We start from the raw sequence: 22,091 nt of genomic DNA, 5'->3' as shown, positions 1-22,091 counted from the left end.
CGTTGGTTTGATACAAAACATGCGCCTCTACTTTATCCATTTTTAAATATTAATTATACGCATTAATCTACCATTTATGCATACCTCGACGATTTACCCCTACTTAGAGACAGACGGTCGTCCTCAAAATGTTTCAATGGTCCAATTAAAAGCATTCAGATGTAGAAGTCGTTTTTTGTTGTTTCGTTCAACAGGAAATCACATACATGGTAGAGAGAATTTGAAATGTTGGGAAAATAAGAAAATAACAGTAGAACAATGGAATTTTATTTGAACGACGTGGCAACACTCAATAATCGTGTTTCTAACGAACCGGTTTTGTATTCTAAACTGTATAATGGTGTGGTGCCGATCAAACCACCCATTCCATTGGTCTCGTTTATGGCGGGGTTGTTGTGGTATGTAGAATGTATAATTAAATGATTTTTCGATCATGCTGTCTAGGTGTATGCACAGATAAAAGTAGTTGTACGCAGTGGTGAATATGGTAGAGTTAGGTTTCATCTGTGTAGTAACATTATACACGCGTAGATGCATTATGTCTCATAAGCAATTGGAACTGACGGAAGTTTGATTTAATTGTCCAATTAAAAAAGTTCAAGCGTACGAACATTTATTTTTGTCTGAACATGGATAAAGTAGCATTTGGTTTGCTTAAGCATTCAAGTGGAAAATCAATGTTTACACGTGCACCAGCCGATCGTTCTCTTACAACTTACAAAAGAGGAGATGCAGCGTTTGTTCAATTGATAACCTCTTTTAGCGATAAACGCCATGTTCTATTTTCTCTCCGTTCTTCACCAAACCAAAACTTATGCACATATGTTCGGTCTTTCATATGACTTGATCTTCTATCCTTTTACAAAACTTATGTACAAAAGAAAAATGAAATAAACAAAATAAATATTTGAGTTGCAACACAACTTTCTCGTGGTTATCTGTTATGTATATTACTGCCTGTATATATGTATATTACGACTGTCTCTTTTCCTTCGCAACATTTACCGCTTAAAACTTACTCCAGTGACATGATTGATTTGACCAGTACCAGTAGCGGCAGTTCCTTTTGAGGCCATATGGTTTCTGAAATCGCAGGGTCCCTTTGGATTTGCCGATTTTTATGTTAAGTACTGTGCTTCCTTTTCTCTTCTTCTCTTTTCTTTTTTCTTTATTAGTAAAAGAACATAATTTAACAAAATAAGTATAAACTGTATAACGACGACGAGCGCTTTTGGCATACGATTCTAATGAGATTGTCTTTTTGGCATTGTGGTTTTAAAGGCTAACATACATCACATGTGGTTAGCTTAATGTAATGCAGATAGTGTAAATAATAACATCAAATTGATGATTGAATTATGCGGCCACTGTCTTGCACCACCATACTCTCTGGAGCTTCAAACTAGCTGGCACGTTTCGTCGTAGTTTCGCAAACGCACTGTATCCATAACTTGTTCGAACTTGGTAAGCGAACAAGGACTTTCGCAATTCGGTATTTCGATCTCCTTCGGATACTTGTCCTCACTGTTGAAGTAATACACCATCTTCACCTCAAAATCGTCATCAAAGGTTATGCTGTGGTGCAGCTCGAATGCAATCGTGGCCGAAAAGTCCGGTTTGCCGGTCGTCTGATCGATTACATTCAGAGCGCGCATAAAGTTCACCAGTGTAACGTCGTGGCCGGAATAAATGAAAATGTTTCGCTCTGGTATCAGTATGCCGGATCGTCGACGAATGGCATTATCAAGCAGTTCGGCCACGATCGCACCTCCTTTGATTTTCTTCATCAACGGCAACTCGGTTATCAGCGCCAAGCTGCGTTCGGCAATCGGAAGCATCTTCTGCGGAAAAATTCCTTCCGTCCAGTCCGGCAATTCCAGACCAGCCGATTTCTCTATCTCTAGCGTATTGTATAGCAGCTCCACGTCGAGGATAGTACTAATGTTTTGGCCAGTGCCTTGGCTTAGCGTACGAAACAATGGCGCGTTCTTTTCGTACAATTCCCGAACATCCTTCGGAGGGTAGGCTACCAGACGTTGTTTCGATTGGTCGTACCTCGGACAAGGTTGCTTTTGGGCTAAAATCTGTTCAACAAACGTACAAGAAATGGGTCATTTAAAATGGTTTGCTTACTTGACGGCCATCATCAATGCTTACCGTGTCACGATCGCGTGACAATACATTGACCGCTGCGGGCTGCCATGGAATGGGCAAGGGGTTAGTATTTTCCAGCGGAGGAAGAAATCCGGCTATAAAGCTCTGAGCGCTCATTATGCATCGCTCGGCGTAACTGCTTACTATGGTCATGTGCTCCTTCGAGTATAAACCGTTCGGGGGAAGCAAACGATAATATCGCGGTCGTAGCAACTTGCCAAGCTGATACATTTGCTGAGATCCTTTCTGTGAATCCATATGGCATTCAGTTAGGTATACAAGTATACAAACACACACACACACGATTGCCGTGTGTTTTATGATAGGGTTCACACGATCATACCCTACCCTACGCGTTTACCTCAGATAGGGCTCCTAAACCGCCAGTCCAGTGATGATTTCGATGTGGATCGTTTGGATAGAAATCGGTGGGAGAGCGGTCCCCGTGGCGAAAAATAATGCTTACCATCCGAAGTGTTCGCAACCCGGACTCATCAGTGCTATCTCCGAAGACCAGATACGCCAACATAACTGTTAGACATGCACCACCAAGCACTGCAACCGACACCGTGAGGCCACGCTTGCCGGGCTGCATACAATCCGAACCCATACTCGGCCTCGTTCCTCGGTGGCCCGGATCTGGCGAACAATGGTGGCAGATAGTAGTTCTATTATTAACTCTTAATAGTGCATTAATCTTTACATAATGGGATCACCAGTTGCGTCAAGCAGTGCCTTTTAACTGTGAACTAATTGTTCAAAATCGGAGTGTTTATTCAACTTCATATCTACCTGCGTTAGAAGTTCTTCTCGTACAAGGCACTTAACGTCAATTGGCTGTAAAATGTTGCTTATCACAGCAGGTAACCAAATCGTTCGCACGATGATGACGAGAAGCGAAATCTGTTTTGGACCATAAACAAACCAGATATGTCGCGGACGATGACAGCGTGAAGCAACATACAAACACTAACGCATCGTCGCACATCGCGCTCTATGTGTTGAACATGATCTACAGGTGATCACACAACGGTGTTCACGCGGCAAGCCTGGTGCAAATAAAAAGCCACATAAAGTCAGTTATCGATTTCTGTTTACGATGTGCTGTACTTTAACTTTATTCGCAAAGAGCAATGAGAACTGCTTTATTCGGTAAGTACAATAAATTCCGAATTAATATGTGGACCTTAAAGGATCGACGTAACAAAATAATAGTATACAGTCCTTCTTTGTCAAAGAGTATACACACCCGGCAGGCCACGGGAATGTATCGTATAGCTTCGTATTTCTATGCTTACACGTTAGCAACAAAGGAGGGATCCAAACGTCTTTCCTGGATCCAAATTCATAGAGATTCCAATCTAAAATCTTTCGGAGTGCTTTTAAGCAATCCTGGAGGTATCTAACTTATTTAAAACTATACTTATTATTCTAAATTACTCTAAACTTATTTGCTCTAAATTAGCTACCAACAAGAGATGAATTGTCTTCTTGGAGCAGATACGCACACTGGATGTCTAACATTTTTTTCGTTTTGAAGCCTAATGTATCTAATAATTAACATTTTCGATTTATCGTTACACTTTTAACATCTTTAAGCTATGCACTAAAAAATAGCAAAAACCACAGATAAATTCTGAGGAGTAATACAGACACATCGATGCACACCGAATGTTGTTTCACTTTTAACTTGTATTTCTATCCCTACGCTGCTCTCCTTGCGAAACATCCGTTGGTGACTGATCTTTAGTCATATCATATACCATACCATATCATATACCAATCATACCTTCAAACAAGTGTTCAAACATGGTGATCGCTATCGTTTCTTGCAAGAAATTTTAACTCCTTGGCTGAATCTAAGTTGTGCATTAGGCAGCACACTTTAACCAACTTAACTATGCTGGACAGATGACGTCCCTTAAGATGATACAGCTGTCGAAACCGTTTCTTCAGATGGGTGAATATATGAACGCATTTTTCTTTATAACCGATTCCAGATGTTCGTTTAACGTCCTCTGGGCGTCGGTTAGTGTCGCTTCTTCGGAGCAGTAAGACATCAGTAGCTAGTACAAGTAAGGGAAATTAGCTGTCCCCACCAAGTAGTACTGTTTACCGCAAATATATTTGATAGCGCTCATCAGTTCCAGGTCCGTCGGTATAGTCGACAAAAACATCCACGAAACGTTCATTTTCATCTTACTTACTAATCTTACTAATTACTTTTAGTTGTACGAAATGGTGTCCTTTCCAAAGCTGATACCGTTGCGCATTTTCTGCAGGCTTGTCAATTTTAATTTGTATTCCTCCAACACATCCTGCAAATATACCAGTCCACTAACGATATGTATACGTTATGCTGTTTCCAAACTCTTACCAATTACGTAGGAAATGTTGCACATTGTTGCAAACACGGTGACAGATTTGGCCTTCATGTCCTCGTCCAGTCGTACTTCTTCACTTCACTTCACTTCTTTTTTCATGCTAACTATCACATCCGCTACTCTGCAGATTACACTGAGCAAACAGCTTACGGAGAGGCTAAGCTGATCTGCTACGTCTCTGTACGATACTTTGTCTTGCCCAAGGAACCACAGAAACGCTAGCACATATGTTTGTAGACTAATAGCTTCGTACCCGTCGTGCCCTGATAGTGACAGTATAGATTAGGTAATCTTTTCTCATCCATCCCATTACTACTATCGATAAACGTACGATCCTCTTAACTTTCTGTAGGCTGAACATACTGCTAGACAACTATACAGCATCTGCACTCTGTTGCGCCCCATGCGAAAATTTAGCAGCAATTCTTCGTCGCTGTAATGTGGAACCACGTTATGCATGCAATGCGAGTAGTGCATCGTACACTGCTTTCGAAATGTTAATTCCGGCTTTGCAGCTACTGCCCGATGAACATTTTCTCGATAGCGAATAAAAAATAGAAAATAGGCATACAAAAAATCAGATACATTATTCCCAGTTTAGCTTACCGTCGGGTACTGTCGTTTCTTGTGTTATTGATTGAAACGTTCGTTTAGCCTCAGTTTTTTGTGCTACATCTGACCAGGCTTTAATAGAGATTCTCAACGGTCACATCAATTGAAGGTGTCGTTTCATTGCCGTGAAATCATACCTGTTTGAAATGTTATCGATTTGATTATCTTCCACTGCTAAAATTGAGAATTTGTTCGAAGAATTACTAGCTTGTTTGGTGTTATCTGTTTCTAGCCTATACGCTTCTACGTATTTTTCAGCCAAATTGTAAGCAGCTTCACTTCCGTCATACGATGTCTGTTGTACTGTGAATACGGGTAACGTAAAAATCTCCTGGAAGCTCTCAAAACTTCCATGACCTGCTTTGATACGTTTGGCTGTAATAGCAACGATGGAGCAGATCGAGGAATTTGCGCGAGTGTCACCGTCAATGATTGTACCGGATGCCTGTTCTGAAAAGTTTACATCTATATGTGGCCAGTCGAATTTTAATACACCCATCCAGCCGCATTGCAAAATACAGTCAATGTGATACTTGCATACACTAGCTGCTGTGGTGTTAACAGTTTCAAAACCATTGCAAGAGATTTGCAATAGTGAATAATATCCGTGTCCGATGTGTTGGTCCGTGTTCTAAGTGTTGTGTGCGCTGGTATAGCTGGACATTCGTTGAATTTTTCTGTAATAACATCATCAACACTATTCCGTGCTGTAAATCATCTAGCTAGTAGTCGAACTATTATCATTACCTTTGGTTTGCTGGAGTTCCTTCTTCGAATGGTCCACTTCTTCCGATAGCAAAAAACTCAACGCATCAAAATACCACAGAGAAGATTCGAAACTAGCTAGACTGAGTGCAAGAGCCACTCGCAATTCGGACCGCTTTTAAAAGTTTCCTGATATCCCCGACCGTTGCTAGAGGGTCTCTTCGCGATATTTTCGAAGCAGCATGTACAGCGCACGGTCACGAAGATGTTTTGCACTGGTTCCCTTCGCCGACTTCTTCAACAACAGTACGGGAAGATTACGGTGCAGTACGATAAATTCACTCCAAAACATAACATCCCTTTCTGAAAAAGCCACTAGAGCCATCGTTACTAGCTCACGCCGACTGCATCAAAATAACCAACGATAGGATAGTTATTGAACGTTCGAGGAAAACAAATCATTCTTGTCGTCGCCGCAGCAACCGCGGTTGCTACTGATGTGTCAAATCAACGCAGCTAAATTGCAACAACACGCTCTGCACTTCCCAGCTCGAGTTTGATGCGTACAGGGTTCGAGTTCCAAGAAATGCATGCGAGAAAAATGCGTTAACATCAAACTTGATTGAACCGAAATGTAGATGGCAAATGTACCGGTTTTTAACACACATCTAGAATCCGTTTGAAACAGCTCTATTGTTCGTCAACTCTATCTTTGAGGAAGTTGTACATTTTACGTGCTACGTTTAATGTGCTATTTGCTAACAATACCAAAATCGATATAATTTGTGTTTACCATGAAATACTATGGAATGAATATGTATATAAATACATGATTCGTGGTCCCTATTATCGATCCCTTCTTATCCTAACTACCCTTTAGCTCTTTCAGAAGAGAAAATTCGAGCAGCTATTTTTATCACGCTTTTCTAAGCGCCAAAACACAACACGCTCTATAGCGAACCACGAGTAGAGCACCTTTTATTCATCAAATCAGGTGTTATGCTTAATTTGTTCCAGTTTTCAGGTTTTGGCTTAACTACAATAAATAACATCTTCGTGGGATAGTCCTAGGATATAAATTTGTAATGATACATAACTAACGACTGGCAGGCAGGCTACCAATAATCAATCGGACAAAGATATTAAATACATGCGTATACCCGTCATTCGTTGCGCGTCTAACTACCCGCACTCTTGGACATCCACGTTTTCTTGGTGCTCTTGTTAAACGTGGGACGTGACCCGAAAATGTTGATAGCACTGCACAGTTTGTACCCAAGCTTCGCGTAAAATGCTTCCTGGTCGATTGTGGAAAGGTAGATCTTCTTCAGATGCAAATTCGTGAAGCAATGCCTTTCCACTTCCTGCATTAGCAACCGTCCAATGCCTTGTCCACGGTGTTCGCGAGCTACAACTACGCTTTCCACAAACACGGCAGTTCGATCGGCAGGGATTGGCGAAAGTTTGGCGTGAGCCAGGACGATGGTTTCATTTTTCACGCTGGTTGTCAGCACGAAGCTGGTCGGGAGCGTTTCCTTCGACGATTCCAAACTCCACAGCCGAGCCGTATACGACCGTGGCCATTCTGCGTTTATAAGTGCAATGCACTGATCCATCAGCTCACGATGTTTATGGATTGGAACCACTCTGTACGGTTCGGTAGGTATGGGTTGAGGTGGAAGTGTCATGCTGACTAAACCCTATAGTTCAGCGGCAGGAGAAACACTGAAATGGGTCGAAGGTCAGCATAATGCTTGGAGGGAACTGTCCTAGTCACCTTACTTACACGATTTCCGAGGGAAGGACGAGGATTGCAGGGTATCCGAACGATGCTACATCACAGATTAATATGGTTCTAAAAATAATTGTTCGCATCGCGTGTACCCCGGGCCTGCGAAACCTTCCTGTGAAGTAGAATCGATGAAATCATTATCAAAATTTTCCGACTGTATTATTCCTAGGTAGCCCTGACTATCAGTCATCCGCAGGTAGGGAACAGCGTTGGTTTTCGCTTTGCAAAGCACTTACTTCTCTCTTGAGCTCAACATCGATTTCTATTTGATGCGGTACAGGTCAAAACGCTGATTAAAAAAGTCAAAATATTCATAACAAAACAAATGCTACCAGCCTAGTTATGAAATGTCATATTGCGTGTACACGGCACATTTCTACGCAAGATGTGTATTTCATGAGTTGGAAAGGAATTACACAGAGTTTGGACTGAAACTTAATTATTAATGAAATCTAAAATCAAACTATAAATCATAACAAAACCAAATCCAAAACCAAAAACCTAGTCCCAAGATCCAATATCCTAGTTACTATAAATCCAAAACAAAACATGTTTGAACCGGAGGCGATACTTGATGCGCACAATAAGCATTTTAAACCTTAAATGTATTCTTTATTTATTTGTTAATCAAACTCTTCAGTCTCTGATGGTATGATTAGGTGATATACACGAAACAATTCCCTTTCACAAATTTCTAAATAAGCGAATCGCAGACATCCGACGAATGCAGATTCCGATGTGTGATAGGTCAACATGTTTCGCGGTCAAATTAAAGCTACGGGACTTTTAAGTTGCAGCATTTCTTAACCCATTTCGCATGTAATTTTGGTCTAGTAATAGAAGCTTATATTGCTAGAGTACTTGTTAACAAATACCTCTCAAAATTCCTGGGCATCAGTAGCCCATTTTTACGAATAGAGTTTTAGTGTCCTTTCTTCAAGTATACAATGTATTTTTTCAGTCAACAAACATGTAGTAACTTCTTGTGTTGGTATATTTGTAATCTGGTATACTTCGAGAGCTAGTACAGTCTATCCAGTACTACTAATAGGCTTATAGCAATCAGACAACAATGAAAAGATGACCGCTCAACAAATGGTGTAAATTCGCACTTGTCTTTTTATTAAAAGTTGTGAAGTTTATGCATTGAATATACACATACAAACACTACTACCAACTTATCAGTATCCGTATTTTTCATTTAACGAAGTTCTACCATCACCAGTCTGACCGGATGGTGGCACCCACTCGACATTTTTATCCTCGCTCACCATCTCAACCGCATCGTCAAAATCGACATTTTCGCGAGCTTTGGGGATATTCCGAGTTCTCGGTCGACCTCGCTTTTTCTTGCCACTACTCTCACCTATGGTTGTGGCATTTGTTTGGCAAGTAACATTGGACTGCGTTTCGATCGATGATCGTTTACGCTCATTGTTATAACGGGTACTCGGTTCCCCTAACTCTTCCTGTTTGGGCAGTGATTTTTGCAGTGGTACGTCGGATGTTGGCGTTTCGTTAGTGGAACCAGAAGCACCGTCCGTTGGATCGAGATCGGCATCCTTTTCTGCTTTTATCCTCGATTCACGGATGCCAAACGTATTACTAAGCTTGGTTCGTTTACCGTACAGTGGTAATATCGGACGTTTGGATATCGTGGAACATTCATTCTGCTTGCCAATCTTGTCTAAATTGATAGGCTTCGTTACTTCGATGAGTTTCTTTATCTTTTTTAGTTCTTCATTTAGTTTCACCTGTTCCAACCGTAGGCGTCGGATCTCAAACTTGTCCACCTTGGTATCTTTAGTCAGATTGTTTAAAAAACTGTCCACGTCTTCATCATTCTCAGGCAGATGCGTTTCCTGCTTAATCAAACGAGCATTTTGTATTTTCGATTCATTCGACTCCAGGCGATCTAGCAGGAGTGCTTCTTTATGTATCTGGAAAGGGTAGTAATGAGAAACGTTTGTTAAAAACTCAATTACTTTCTTTCTCGTAACCTTGTCCGCATCTACTTACCAAATCTGCATATGTATGCGTTTGAGGATTCATTGTCGCCTGTTTTCGCTGCCGGCGTTCCTCAACTGCACCAGTTCGGTCTAGAAAATCATCATCGTCATCCGAATCTGATTGTTTTTGAAAGCGTCGGCGTGGTTCTGAAACAGCAAATTACAATCAATTGTGTTATCCGGATGGCGTAATGAGTGCCGCAGTTTCATCAAACCTATCAAATTTACATTCTAATACTTACCATGATTGGCTTGCCGGAGTTTACCAATACGGTCTAGTATGCGACACGCTTCCAAAGCGCACTGTACAACCACTTCTTTCTTCTTTCCTTTATGTGTTACTTCCGCAACGATTGGCTGCTCGTTTGCGGCATCAATCGGTAGCTCTACCTTGCAGCAGTACGTGCCCGATGATAGTTCTTCCACTTTGTATTCCAGATCGTAACCTTCCCGTTCAAAGAAACCGCGCAACGTTTTCTTTGGATCGTTCAGAAAAAGTTCCTCGTTGTTTGATGATGCGTAAGGATTTTCGGCAAGATCCGTCTCCTCGTCAGCGTCTTCCGTCATACCCCAAGTGATACCTTCCTCTTCTTTCAGTTTTTCGACACGCTCCTTTTCCTTGCGCTCGATTTCTTCGAATGCTGTCCGTAACTCTATCTCCTTCTGCTTGCGTAATCTCATTTCCGTGATTGTTACATTGCGTGAAGTCTCTTCGTCGTCCTCGGATGGTCCTTGGAATATGTAGGTTCGCGAGCTCGATCCTAGCTTAATCATGTATCCTACGCGAACACGTACGTATGAGCGAGCTGGAATCTGTTGTTTGTTTAAAAATGTACCATGCGTACTGTTCAGATCGTACAGATACCATCCCGGTTCGATTGTTGCATGTACCGGGCGTGTGGATTCTTCAACCTTCTGCTTAGAATCATCTGATGCACGGTACTGAAGTATAGCATGATACCGGGAGATGGTTGGATGTGCCATATTAACATCACAGTTCGGCAAACGGCCAAACAACCAGAATGGTTTGCTCTGCAGCTGCTTAATCTCCTCAATGATGACCCCGTTTTTCTCCACCTCCAAGCTGTATTCTTGCGATGGGTCGCATTTCTGCGACCATACGGGTTCCTTGTAGGGTATAGGAGGAATTTCCACGGTGTTCTGTTCAAACTTATCCGCACTCTCCGGTTCTACCTTTGTCGGTACAGCGATGTTTACTTTCGAAACTGACGCCGGGAGACCGGATTTTCGGAGCTTTGTTAACAGTTTTTGATCAACGCTGGGAACCTTGAAATTTGCACTTTCCGCCATTGTGTACTTTTTTGAGACTGGGAATGTAACCACGGAAGGGATTGAAAGATTTTTCCCGATTTCCCGGCGATAGTACGAATGCAACAAGTTTTATCCAGAAAGCTTCGCCAGGAAACAATACACAGTGGTAAGAAAACAACAATTCGTCCGTTTGTTGCCAGTTGAACATTCAATAATGACAGTTCAAATCGTTGACAGCATGAAGACGTTCGAAGAAAGAGAAAAGACGAGTTTCCACTTCAGCCCAAGAAAAATGCACACCTTTTTGAAATAAAATGCTACGAATACCAGATTAAAACGATTCAGGTTTGTGCGATTTGAAGTTTGATTGTTATGAAAAATGCTAATGTCACGCTTGTAATAATTGTTTCAAGATGAATTGTAATTTTGTCCACGTGAGTGGTGGCTCCTCGTACGCTGTGCGGACAGCGATCGTGCAAGCGTACTTCTTGAGCAGAAGAGCGTGTCATCAAGCGGGGAAAAAAGTGAAACTATCAAGCGTTTAACCATTCTAGCGATTATTTGGATAATAATCTTTGCGGAGAAAAGAAATTGTTCTTTAAAAAGTATAGCTGACGGTGTAAATCGCACTCATCCCAATAATTTCGTAAAAAAGTTCAACAACATAAGCCAATGTACAGGATGATGGTGCTACGTTTTCAGCTGTTTACTGTACGTGGGGAAAGTTTCTAGTAAAGGTATACGAAAATCCGCAAAGAAAGTTGTGCAAGGTGAGATGAGTATTTAACTGTCGGTGACTAAAACAATCCTTGTGTTCTTTAGTGTTGAACAATGCTAACGTCTTACTTGCGATACATGCTGGATCGCTGTCCCTTTCAAAGGTGTTCACCACCGAACATTTAACAAGGAGGGTTATCATGGTCTCCCTCGTCGTGCATTGGAATTTGCCCTGATAGATGTCAATAGTCGTGAAAGAAACGATGGACTAGCGCATAAAGCGGCGTGTGAAAATTTGTTTTATTTTCTCATGCTTTCTGTGCAGTGGATCGATCGTTGTTTTTTTTGTAGTGTTTTCTCTTCCCTTAAATGCGTTCAATCGGTTATCAATGCGCTTACCCCTTATCGTAAGATAATACGCTCATGGCTATGCAAGCACAATTATGAATGATTATGATTTCAATTCCTTTGTGTTAATATGAACAACACGTCGTTTATTTCTGCAGCACAAGGCTACATGCTATTAAGGGCCTGTCCCTGGTTTTTTATTTTGGAATGCCTGTAGGATCAACTACCTTCATTGTATACCTGTAAGATGTATTTTTTATCCTATTTTTCATTTCCAGCTAAAGAAAGCATCCTATTTCCTGCACATAGTTTGGTGTTTGGTAAAATATAATAATACCTGTGTGAAGTGCTATCAAACTGGAACGATGAGTCTTAAAACACGTAGTATCGTGTTTGTGACGTTCTTCACCAGCTGCTTGATCGTTGGATTGCTTGTGGCCAGCCTCACGACCAACAACTGGATTCAAGGTAACGCGAAACGGCGAAATTTCACGGAATCAAGCGGTCAAATAAATTTCGGATTATTCTCCGGGCATCGGCGTTTGAACGTTGGATTCGGTTTGCGAGACTACAAAATCGATGGTAAGGATAATGATGAACTGTGCTGTAACACTGATGCAAATTAAAATCGTGTTATGCTTTTTCCAGTGCCGGCAATGATACGTAATGAACCGGACGTGATGAGCTATTGGCTGTGGCTAGGCGCTGCACTTGGCACTGGATTCGGTATTCTTGGTGGAGTGATTACTGCCATTGCCTCTGTTCTAAAATCGGCATCGGCTTCAAAGAAAACCGGTACCATGGTAGTGTTGATAGTGAGCAACCTTTTTACCGGATTTTCCCAGACCATAGCATTTGTATGCTGGCTGTTACAATTTTACAACTATCTGACGCACAACGTGCTGCTTGCCGAGGATCGTAACAATAACTGGTACAGCACGGGGCTGACCATGCTTGGATCAAGCTTCTTCTTCGTTCCGGCTGGTATCGCGCTGGTTATACTGAATTTGGTGTTGCTTATTGCCGTGACACGACTCGAACATCGCGAGAGGAAAAAATTCTTGAATCCTCCTACCGATGACAAAACACAAGGTGCGATTATGCTATACTGAAGGCGTTCGTTTTCGTGCGCATCATCTTTTATTCTCCTTTCCCTAATACTCAAACATTTTTAGTTCGCCCGCAGCGAAATTTACAAAGTTTTATGAATTTAAACACGCATTGTCAACAAGTATGTAATAACGCTTCTTACATCATGCCATAAGCTGAACTAAAGACATTATGAATTCATTTCACTTGAAATTGTGCTAGGTTTAGCTGTCGCGGACGCGTAAAGATTCCGATTAGTACCGTTTTTAATTTACCACATCGGGCATAACCTGGTTTTAATCTAGCTTAAATATAGCATAGTATTAATATTTTACCATACCAACTAGAACATATTTTTATGAAGAAGAATTGCTACTTATAAATAATGGAATAAATATGAATATTTTTTTAAAATATTTGCAGAACCTATAGTTTGTAAAATTTAGCAAAGTCGTGGTTTTTTTAAATGTAAAATAATGAATTCACGTTTTCCTTACTTTCCATTTGAAACAATCGAATGATTTCAATGATACACAAGCGAGGAATTCCCAAACTGATAACGTTTGCACTTCGCTGATACGCCGAACGTTTATAATGAACGGCTCGTTTCTAGTGTATAATAATACAATCGATACCCGAGATAAAACAAACGGTTTATCCAACAAGGGATGATGCTGTCTACCAATTTTTCAGCTTTTTACTTCAATTTTGTGCTACAAACTAAGTCAGCTATCAAATTTCCAAAAACCTCGAATCTCCGAATCCGCGTATTTCGGGGAGTACCTGTAGTGTTTTAAAAATCTTGAATAGAAATAGTTGATTCGGTTTCTTAGAAATGGAATAAAATCTGTTGCAATAGTAGAAAATTTGGTACACATCTTTGGCACTGAAATATTGTAAACTTTGCAGAATTGCTATTGCCGGTTTATGAAATTTAACTGTCAACTATTGTAACCCCGTACGATCCCAGCGTGCTATTTGGCAGTATGGCAATTGTCGCCGTCAGTCATATAAAAACAACAACACGAAGTCAAATCTACACAGCGCAAGAATAGGAATTTTGGACTTGAAATTAATATTGTTCTTGATTCTGTATTTAGTTCGCATTTGCCACCATGTATACATTGTTGAGCGGATTTTACAAGTACCTTACACAGAAAGACGAATACTGCATATTGATTCTCGGGCTGGACAATGCTGGCAAGACGGTAAGCTATACAGTATTGCCCGGGAGAAAGAGCATTAGCATATTCGAACATTGCAATTGTATCGTTGGTACAGACCTACTTGGAAGCGGCGAAGACGAAGTTTAGTAAAAACTACAGGGGAATGAACCCGAGTAAAATTACAACCACTGTCGGATTAAACATCGGCCAGATCGATATTGCTGGTATACGGTTGAGCTTCTGGGATCTGGGTGGGCAGCAAGAACTGCAATCACTGTGGGACAAATACTACTCGGAATCACACGCTGTCATCTACGTGGTAGATTCAAATGATCGTGTTCGTATGAATGAATCGAAGGAAGTGTTCGATCGGATGATTAGCAATGAGTATTTATCCGGAATTCCCTTGCTAGTGCTGGCCAACAAACAAGATCTGCCCGATTGTATGGGCGTGCGGGAAATAAAACCCGTCTTCCAGGAGGCTGGGCATCTAATTGGACGTCGAGATTGTTTGGTGATGCCCGTATCAGCGCTGACGGGGTAAATGGTTAAATACGATGGTGCTAGCATTCTAGCATGTATTCTAACTCCATGTTGTTTGCTCTCTCCTTTGCTGCTGATTTCTAGGGAAGGTGTCGATGAAGGCATCAAATGGTTGGTGGAATCTATCAAGCGGAACTCAATCGTTCGTCCTCCGAAGACCGAAGACACTTGATCATAATTGCATTTGGCTTTGTGCTTTGATTTCTCTTGCGTTATTATATTTGTGATATATGTGCTTGATGATTAATGCAGGGCTCGTATACAACAAGCAGACATAATTGGTAATCCTTATTCGTTGGTACGAACATTATGTAATATAAAAACCAAACTTTATTTCGTTTACTGCAATATTACCGTTTTTCTTTGATTTGTATAAAGTTAACGTACAGAATAATTCCTATAAACAGCGTATGTCGAATAATGTTAGCCTGTTGCAGGAGTTTTAAAACGACTCACGGTCGAGTATCGTCTTCTATCAACTCGAAATATGCGAAATACAGACGTACAAACTATCCTTCTAGAGAAAACGTAGTCACAAGCATATGAAAGTAATATTTGTATCACGAGAACATTAGACTACCTACGATAGCTACGAAAGCAAAATAAGGATGTGCAAATATGCATAAAGCCCCTAGGCAATATGCAATGCGTACATCACAACAGTAGTGCCACCTAGGTGTCATTATATTTTTATAGCAAGAATCATATTTTTAAATCACTAAAGGTGATGGTGTCCAGGATGGTAGGGGTGTAGAACCATAGTTACAATAAACGAAAATTATCTCTTTCGTTAGAACAGGCGCCTATAGAATAAATTATATATTTATAGAATTATGTTTAAGACATACTCAGTGGGACAAATTTATAGTGGGACAAATAAATCACCTTTAATTAATTGGGCAGTTTAAGCGACTATTAGCAGTCCTTAATTTACCCTTCCGAGCAGTTGTGACTTGTTTGCATTTGGTCTTCGAGGCAAATCGCGCACCAAGTCACTACTCATGTGATTTTCGTCATGACTTTCAAACGGATTTGACATTCAAACATAAGCAAATCGTTATAACGTGAATATACAGGCTGTCCCCAATTTGCGCTATTATAGCGGACTTATATAGTCCGGGAAAGATCGGCGTAATTCTAATTTCCGCATCTGTCGAATACTGGTGCAATTTCATTTATATTTCAATGTTACAGACTTCCTTCACATCACTTAATTCATTTAGAAATTGAGGCGACTTTTCGACAGAAAACGTTAACATAAACGAAAAACAACGAAAGGTATTTTCGACCAATTTTTAACCTTTTGCCTAGATGTTGTGCAATAATCTAACTCTGCTGTTCTAAAAACCTGAAGAATTTGGATCTAGAATTTTGTTTTCGATCCCAATCCCAAATTTCGAACTAGGATCCAGAGTCCAGAGTATCCTAGAGTTAAGATTGGATCCAGATTGATCCGATGCAGGATCGAATAACAGAATCCGATCCGAATCCCATTGCCCAACACTAAAACATATCCCCTCATGACAGTATGTCAACAAAAAGCTAAAGAAATTTGCACGCGTTTTCGCAATCCGCGGTTAAGAGCGGTATACGAATTTTGGTTATCGGACAGGCAATTATTTCCCTTCACCGTTTTTTGTTTCGCATACACTTCGAGTGATACATGCTTACAGCAAGCTAATTGTCGGTAAGAATTCTTTGTGTTAAGTGTTGGCAAATCATGCAGGGCGTCGGATCTGGGCAACAAAGGACATGTGTTCATTATCGCTTCTATTTGTTTAACATTCAACAAATACCTGATTATAATTGTCTCTGGACAATCGTCACCGCTCTTTCCCACAGTCCGCCAAATTATGGATCTTTCGGAGGCAAGAGATTTTAAGCGATGTGAAGAATTTATGCGATTGTTGAAGTGCGTAGGCACCGGTTATCCGCGGCGAGGTCTACAACGATGCAAGACCGCTGCTAAGGCATCTGTTTCAAGGTCTCCCACAAGCTCCAACTGACCTTTTTTCGTTACGAAACATACATGTATAGATAACACTTCAAAGCACCAGCTCACCGGTGCGTAGATTTTGAGTAGGACGGGACATGCTGTATTTGTTCATTCGAATGTGTATCGCGTTTCTGGCTTGTTGACGTAGTGGTTGACATCGTTGATTATTATTTAATCGTAGTAGGATTCATCAGTAGTTCTTTAAAGCCTTTAAACAGTTGCCTAACTATGGGTTCTATTAATGTTTCAGAAGGTGCTACGTATTCTGCTTCTATGGACAACAATGTCGCACATTCCTAACGACGGATTTACCACCCTCAAAGTTAAACACGAATCTCGAGTTTGAACGTCTGCTTTCTGGGATTACTGTTCAATCCTGCTTTCTGGGTCGCCTGTCTGACATATACATTACATTGCACGTAAGTTTTCGGGCTTTGTTGTCAATATTGCTTCTCTTCATCTCCGGTATCTGGATATACACTTCACATCCAAAAAAAACGAATGCGGAGCAATTCCAATTTAGCCGGGGCAAGCATGAGTTGAATACTGTGGATTTATATTTTTTGTCTGCAAAATTTGCGTAGCTCCGTACTATTCGATTCCGTATCAGAACTCGTTCCGAAATAATATTTCACATATCGTACATTTTATATTTTCTATATTCATTTAAATTTCCATAATTCATATAATAGTTTTTTTTTACATTTTTTATTTGTTTATACTTACATATATTTACTTACCACGAGAACGACCAGGGAATATATTTTATAACCAAATGCACTTTTTTCGATGAGTACTGTGGTTTTATCATTGGAAGATATTTCGGGTTTCTGGTTCAGGAGACGTAGAATTTTGTAGAGACAAGTTCCAATGGTCAAGATGCCATCAAACCAATTCAAAACTAGCAGGGAAATTGTACAAAAATGTCGGGATACCCTGTAACAATCGTCAGTTCAAATCAGTCCAGCCAAGACCCCTCGATTGGCTTCCACCATCATCTTAATGATTGTACTTCGCCGCATATTTCGGGTTTACGATTGCAGAATTGTTACCGTCCATGTTTGAATTTTTACGGGACGAGACGATTTTTAGTAGTATAAATTTTTAGTTTTAGTCGGTGGACTGTGCTTCAGCAATCTAGATTGGCAGCAGGAGTTATAATCTGATTGTTAAGATTGTTAGATTGTTAAGATTGTTGCAAGATTGTGCAAGATTGTTAAGAACAGCATAAGTGTAATTTGAAGTACTTATGTTAAATGATACGTTGCATATGGGCATCGCAGTCCAGGTGGCAATTGAAAGCAAACAGGATGTGTCGTATTAGGTCTGCCATTTCTAGCTTTCTATTACTGTATTTACCCGTAGCTGGATAGTCAGTCCTGCGTACGGGGGATTGGCCCTGAATGGGATTTTTGACCGCTACCATCAGCTTATTTGGGAGCTTCCAGCTTAGATACGGGCCTTTTTCGTTTCTACTGCGAACCTCTGTTGCGCACATGACCTCGTGCTTGTTGGGCCTATTGTTTTGCGGCTGTCAGGTGTCACCCCAAAAGATGACGTAGCATCTTTACTTTGTCGAACTCTTATATTATTTAAAGCATCCGTCCTTAAAAGATCTTTTAAAAATGCGTTGCAGATAAAAATTGCGCTGCATTTTTTTTAACTAACATGTCGGTATGCCAATAGGTCCAGGAGTAAAAGACATTTTTAAGCGCTAAGTTTATCGTATTGTCGTCAATATCGAAAGTGTTGCAACCTAGTAGATTACTGGGCGTGTATGCAAGACTCTCAGAGAGAGACGCTGTATTATTACTTTGGTCAATGAAGACGTCAGATCAATGCCTAGCAAATAACTCGCAGCATCCGGATGCCGTATCAGCCACTTCATCACCTAAGGATTTTAAGGAAGGAATGATGTTCGATTTACGACGCGCATTTGCGAATCGCCAGAAAGAACCCGGATAAGATAATAACCTAATTTGGAGCCGAGCAATGCCGGACTTGTAGTAATAGTAATAGTTTTGCACTGGCAATGCATGTGGTGAACGAGTACGCCTTACCGCACGGTTTTTGTCGGCTCTAAACACTTAAACGATCTGTTTGACCACGTGGGGTTTGGAGGAGGAGGCAAGATAGGACAGCACTGAGGAAAGGAAGAAAGGATAACATTATTGAGATTTGTCAGAACATCGTCAATAATTGGGTCAGATTAAGATTTCGTAAGATTTGGGTCAGATATTCTGATTAAGTCAGAATAAAATGTCAACTCTCATTTGATAGTAAACGCAAGAAAGCAGCATAGTCCAATTTGCGGAAGTTAAATGGTTTTGGCATCCTTGACCGTTGGGGTCGACTTCCCGGAATAGCAGAAGGCGTAATCGATACACTTAGTTCGAGAGCAGGATGGTAATTGTCCAGTGTGAGCAGCGGTTAGGTGGATTCATTTACGATGGAGCAAGCTTTCTTTGCCACCGAGTTAACAAACATGAGGTCTAGCTTACGTTACAATAAGTTCTTTTACCCCTGAGATCTGTACCAGACCGTTGAGGATCACGCCGTCGGTGAGCGACCCATCATTTACAGGCAAGTGGGAAAGTGGGAAAGAAGCAATTTTTATCGGTTGTCGATGCGTTCCAGCACAGGGACGGGGCATTAAAATCAACAAACAGCAGCAGCATGTCCGATGGTTTCATCCGCTCCGATATTTCGCTTATACTGCCGTGTAGGACACTCCAAGTCTCCTCTCGGTTAGTTCGATCAAGCGAGATGTAAATCACTCCAACGAAGATTGATGTTTATGTTAACTTGATGCACGACCAAGTGAGTTCCAATGAGGTATAACTGTGAGTGACGTCGTAAGTATTTACCTTATCAGAGCACGCGATCAAAACTCCACCACCACGAGAGCGGAGGCTGTTAATAATTTATTATACTATTAAGCTCGTCTAGTTCAGTCCGTAATCCTTTAACGTTCTGGTAAAATACGTGCAATCAATCAATCGGAGTATCAGGCATAAGAGTGACATGCATGTGCACTGTCTATGGCAGAATAAGTAAAGAGTGGAGTGGTACATAATAAAGGCTCGTGTCCCATATTATCTATTCGTGTTGAGTATTGGCCTGGTGTAACGATACCGAGAGCGTTTTGGTGAGTGTTGTAAGCTCGATGTACGGTATCGCGGTGATTGTTTCCATTGGGGGGTCGTGAGGTAGATCCCGTGTTATGGGATGCCAAAAATTTGCAGTGAAACTTGGCACGTATTGCACAGATGATGGATGTTGTATTTAGACGGAACACGGACAAATTGTTTAAATAACGTAAAAAATAGCAGACCGCGAGAAAGATACAATCAAACAATTTGACAACCAAATGAGATGGGATGGCTTTTCTGCAGGATTTTTGCCGAGTTTTTTTTTACGTTTTTTCACCTGGGACACGATCGCCTAGATCGGTGTAGTTTGTGTGCTTGCGCAGACTGCCACGGTACGTTTATCCACCTTCTCATTTTGTGTAGATGGAAGCATGCTTTCCTCATTTGTCTAGATGTCTGTCTGTCTGGCGAGAATGTGACAGGGGGCGTAGCAACTGGCTGTTTAAAACGTGACACATCCTTAAATAGCGCCTCCATTATGCTGAGCGTCCCCTTAAAAATTCAGCAACAGCTACGGCGAACTCCAAGTACGGTCGAAACAGTTCGAGCTAGAATGGTGCCTGATTGTCTCCCTGCTCTTCGAAGCTTTCCCCGCCTGAGCGGTTGGGCTTGCTCTGTTGTTGCTTGTTCGCCTTGGTAGCGGAACTCGTGTGCGGTTTGGAAGTTGGTTGGTTTGTGGGACTCATTGATGACTGGGTCCAAACTGCAATTCCTGGTAACCTTTGCAAGCTCGACCCCGTAGTTAACTTTGCAAACAGTTCTCCTTCGTGAGTGTTGGTTTTTTTTTTTGACAAGGAGTTTAAAATCTTTAAAAGACACCACTAGGGGCGACATGGGATTTTTTACCAGTAAAAAAATCTCCTTGGACCCTATGCACCCTCCCACGGGATCACCTCGCGGTATAACTTCACACAGACAGACATATCACAGAACACTTAACACTCAGGCGCGACCATTTGCCTGGTCGTCTCCACTATCTCTGTAGCTCCACCAGAATCAGACGCATCGTTGTGGCTGCGGCTTCCCACAGAAATCCGCTCTGTAGCATCAACTGCATCAGATTCGACTTGCATACCTCCGTTCTGCATTTGTCGTTCAGCTGCTGACGCTGCTCGGCGAATCTTGGACAGTGGAACATGACGTGTTCCGTTGTCTCGTCATCGACCACACACGCTGAGCACCGAGGTGAGGATGCGTGTCAGAACCTTTGTAGGTAGCTCCTGAAGCAGCCGTGACCGGACAGGAACTGCGTGACATAGAAGTCCACGTCACCGTGCTTCCTACCCAGCCATGATGGCACATCCGGGATCAACGAGAAGGTCCACCTCCCCTTTGTTGCGCTGCTCCAGGCGTTCTGCCATTTCTTCATCGACGCTGCTCTGATGACAGCTCTCGCCGCTGCAGTGAGTGGTTCCCCAGAACGTGCTATCCGGAAGTTCTCTCGATCCTCCTCAAGAATGATGCACTAGGGCATCATGTCCGCAATCATGCTTACCGCTTCGTACGAGATGGTACGGTACGCACTAGCAACCCGCATAGCCAACCGCCTGTTGTACACCTTGTTAACAGCATTTTGATGCTGCTTTTCCGTCAGGATATGCGCCCAAACAGGCGCTCGATACCTCAACGTGGACGTGGCAACGTTGGCATGGAGACGCCTTATGCTGCTACTCGGTCCCCCTATGTTCGGCGTGAAGGATGCCAGTGCGTTTGCGGTGTTCATGGCCTTCCTGCAGGCTTCCTCAAGGTGGTCCTTGAATCTCAGTCGGTCGTCGATTTTAACCCCAAAATACTTGAGGTTTCTGACAGACTCAATGCGTTCTAAGCCTACCATTATCGACGCCTTCTGAACCTCCTTGTGACTGCTGATGAGTATGAACTCAGTTTTCGCGTGGGCGATCTCTAGTTTCACTGCTTTCATCCATTTGTCGATCCTTCCTACAGCGTCCGTGGCTAGCATTTCCACCTCCTCGGTGGACTCGCCGGTGACCGTCAGAGCGATGTCATCTGTAAAACCGGTGAGCTGTGCTCCTGGAGGCAGTGCAAGGGTTAGCACGACATCATACATGACGTTCCAAAGGGTGGGACCAAGAACTGATCCCTGTGGTACGCTTGTTGTGATGCTTACTATCCTTACGCCTTCATCCGTGTC

The 22,091-nt window shown here is 41.8% G+C and overlaps 5 protein-coding genes and 1 pseudogene across 5 annotated transcripts; 2 read left to right on the top strand and 4 right to left on the bottom strand.

Moving 5' to 3' along the window:
- Window positions 1–1,397: 1,397 nt before the first annotated feature.
- Window positions 1,398–2,764, bottom strand: LOC128719268 (lysosomal acid phosphatase). Its single transcript, XM_053812893.1, has 3 exons — window positions 2,516–2,764; window positions 2,158–2,400; window positions 1,398–2,084 (listed from the first exon to the last, which is right to left on the bottom strand). Exons 1-3 carry the CDS (start codon window positions 2,762–2,764, stop codon window positions 1,398–1,400), a joined length of 1,179 nt encoding a protein of 392 aa, XP_053668868.1.
- A 1,193-nt stretch (window positions 2,765–3,957) lies between these two features.
- Window positions 3,958–6,240, bottom strand: LOC128718129 (uncharacterized; annotated as a pseudogene).
- A 793-nt stretch (window positions 6,241–7,033) lies between these two features.
- On the bottom strand, window positions 7,034–7,543 carry LOC128708281 (N-alpha-acetyltransferase 80-like). Its single transcript, XM_053803242.1, has one exon. The coding sequence runs from the start codon at window positions 7,541–7,543 to the stop codon at window positions 7,034–7,036; it is 510 nt and encodes a 169-aa protein (XP_053659217.1).
- Window positions 7,544–8,828: 1,285 nt separating this feature from the next.
- LOC128707251 (kanadaptin) lies at window positions 8,829–10,967 on the bottom strand. Its single transcript, XM_053802202.1, has 3 exons — window positions 9,899–10,967; window positions 9,667–9,803; window positions 8,829–9,587 (listed from the first exon to the last, which is right to left on the bottom strand). Exons 1-3 carry the CDS (start codon window positions 10,965–10,967, stop codon window positions 8,829–8,831), a joined length of 1,965 nt encoding a protein of 654 aa, XP_053658177.1.
- Window positions 10,968–12,358: 1,391 nt separating this feature from the next.
- LOC128708476 (uncharacterized) lies at window positions 12,359–13,105 on the top strand. The gene is made up of 2 exons (XM_053803455.1): window positions 12,359–12,575; window positions 12,642–13,105. Exons 1-2 carry the CDS (start codon window positions 12,359–12,361, stop codon window positions 13,103–13,105), a joined length of 681 nt encoding a protein of 226 aa, XP_053659430.1.
- A 1,092-nt stretch (window positions 13,106–14,197) lies between these two features.
- On the top strand, window positions 14,198–14,963 carry LOC128707336 (ADP-ribosylation factor-related protein 1-like). Its single transcript, XM_053802287.1, has 3 exons — window positions 14,198–14,290; window positions 14,364–14,788; window positions 14,876–14,963. The coding sequence occupies exons 1-3, from the start codon at window positions 14,198–14,200 to the stop codon at window positions 14,961–14,963; spliced, it is 606 nt and encodes a 201-aa protein (XP_053658262.1).
- Window positions 14,964–22,091: the final 7,128 nt, after the last annotated feature.

Source organism: Anopheles marshallii, chromosome 2 (assembly GCF_943734725.1).
Source record: "Anopheles marshallii chromosome 2, idAnoMarsDA_429_01, whole genome shotgun sequence".
Lineage (NCBI taxonomy): Eukaryota > Metazoa > Arthropoda > Insecta > Diptera > Culicidae > Anopheles > Anopheles marshallii.
The sequence above is the reverse complement of the archived record's forward strand: the minus strand, read 5'-3'. Positions and strand labels throughout refer to the sequence as shown.

Coding starts and splice junctions, on each gene's coding strand:
- LOC128719268 (XM_053812893.1), bottom strand. CDS start 2,764: ATGGGTTCGGATTGTATGCAGCCCGGCAAGCGTGGCCTCACGGTGTCG. Junction 2,401..2,515: donor GTTTAGGAGCCCTATCTGAG/GTAAACGCGTAG, acceptor ATGGATTCACAG/AAAGGATCTCAGCAAATGTA. Junction 2,085..2,157: donor TGTCACGCGATCGTGACACG/GTAAGCATTGAT, acceptor TTTGTTGAACAG/ATTTTAGCCCAAAAGCAACC.
- LOC128708281 (XM_053803242.1), bottom strand. CDS start 7,543: ATGACACTTCCACCTCAACCCATACCTACCGAACCGTACAGAGTGGTT.
- LOC128707251 (XM_053802202.1), bottom strand. CDS start 10,967: ATGGCGGAAAGTGCAAATTTCAAGGTTCCCAGCGTTGATCAAAAACTG. Junction 9,804..9,898: donor ACTCCGGCAAGCCAATCATG/GTAAGTATTAGA, acceptor TTGCTGTTTCAG/AACCACGCCGACGCTTTCAA. Junction 9,588..9,666: donor CGCATACATATGCAGATTTG/GTAAGTAGATGC, acceptor TACCCTTTCCAG/ATACATAAAGAAGCACTCCT.
- LOC128708476 (XM_053803455.1), top strand. CDS start 12,359: ATGAGTCTTAAAACACGTAGTATCGTGTTTGTGACGTTCTTCACCAGC. Junction 12,576..12,641: donor GCGAGACTACAAAATCGATG/GTAAGGATAATG, acceptor TGCTTTTTCCAG/TGCCGGCAATGATACGTAAT.
- LOC128707336 (XM_053802287.1), top strand. CDS start 14,198: ATGTATACATTGTTGAGCGGATTTTACAAGTACCTTACACAGAAAGAC. Junction 14,291..14,363: donor TGGACAATGCTGGCAAGACG/GTAAGCTATACA, acceptor TCGTTGGTACAG/ACCTACTTGGAAGCGGCGAA. Junction 14,789..14,875: donor CCCGTATCAGCGCTGACGGG/GTAAATGGTTAA, acceptor GCTGATTTCTAG/GGAAGGTGTCGATGAAGGCA.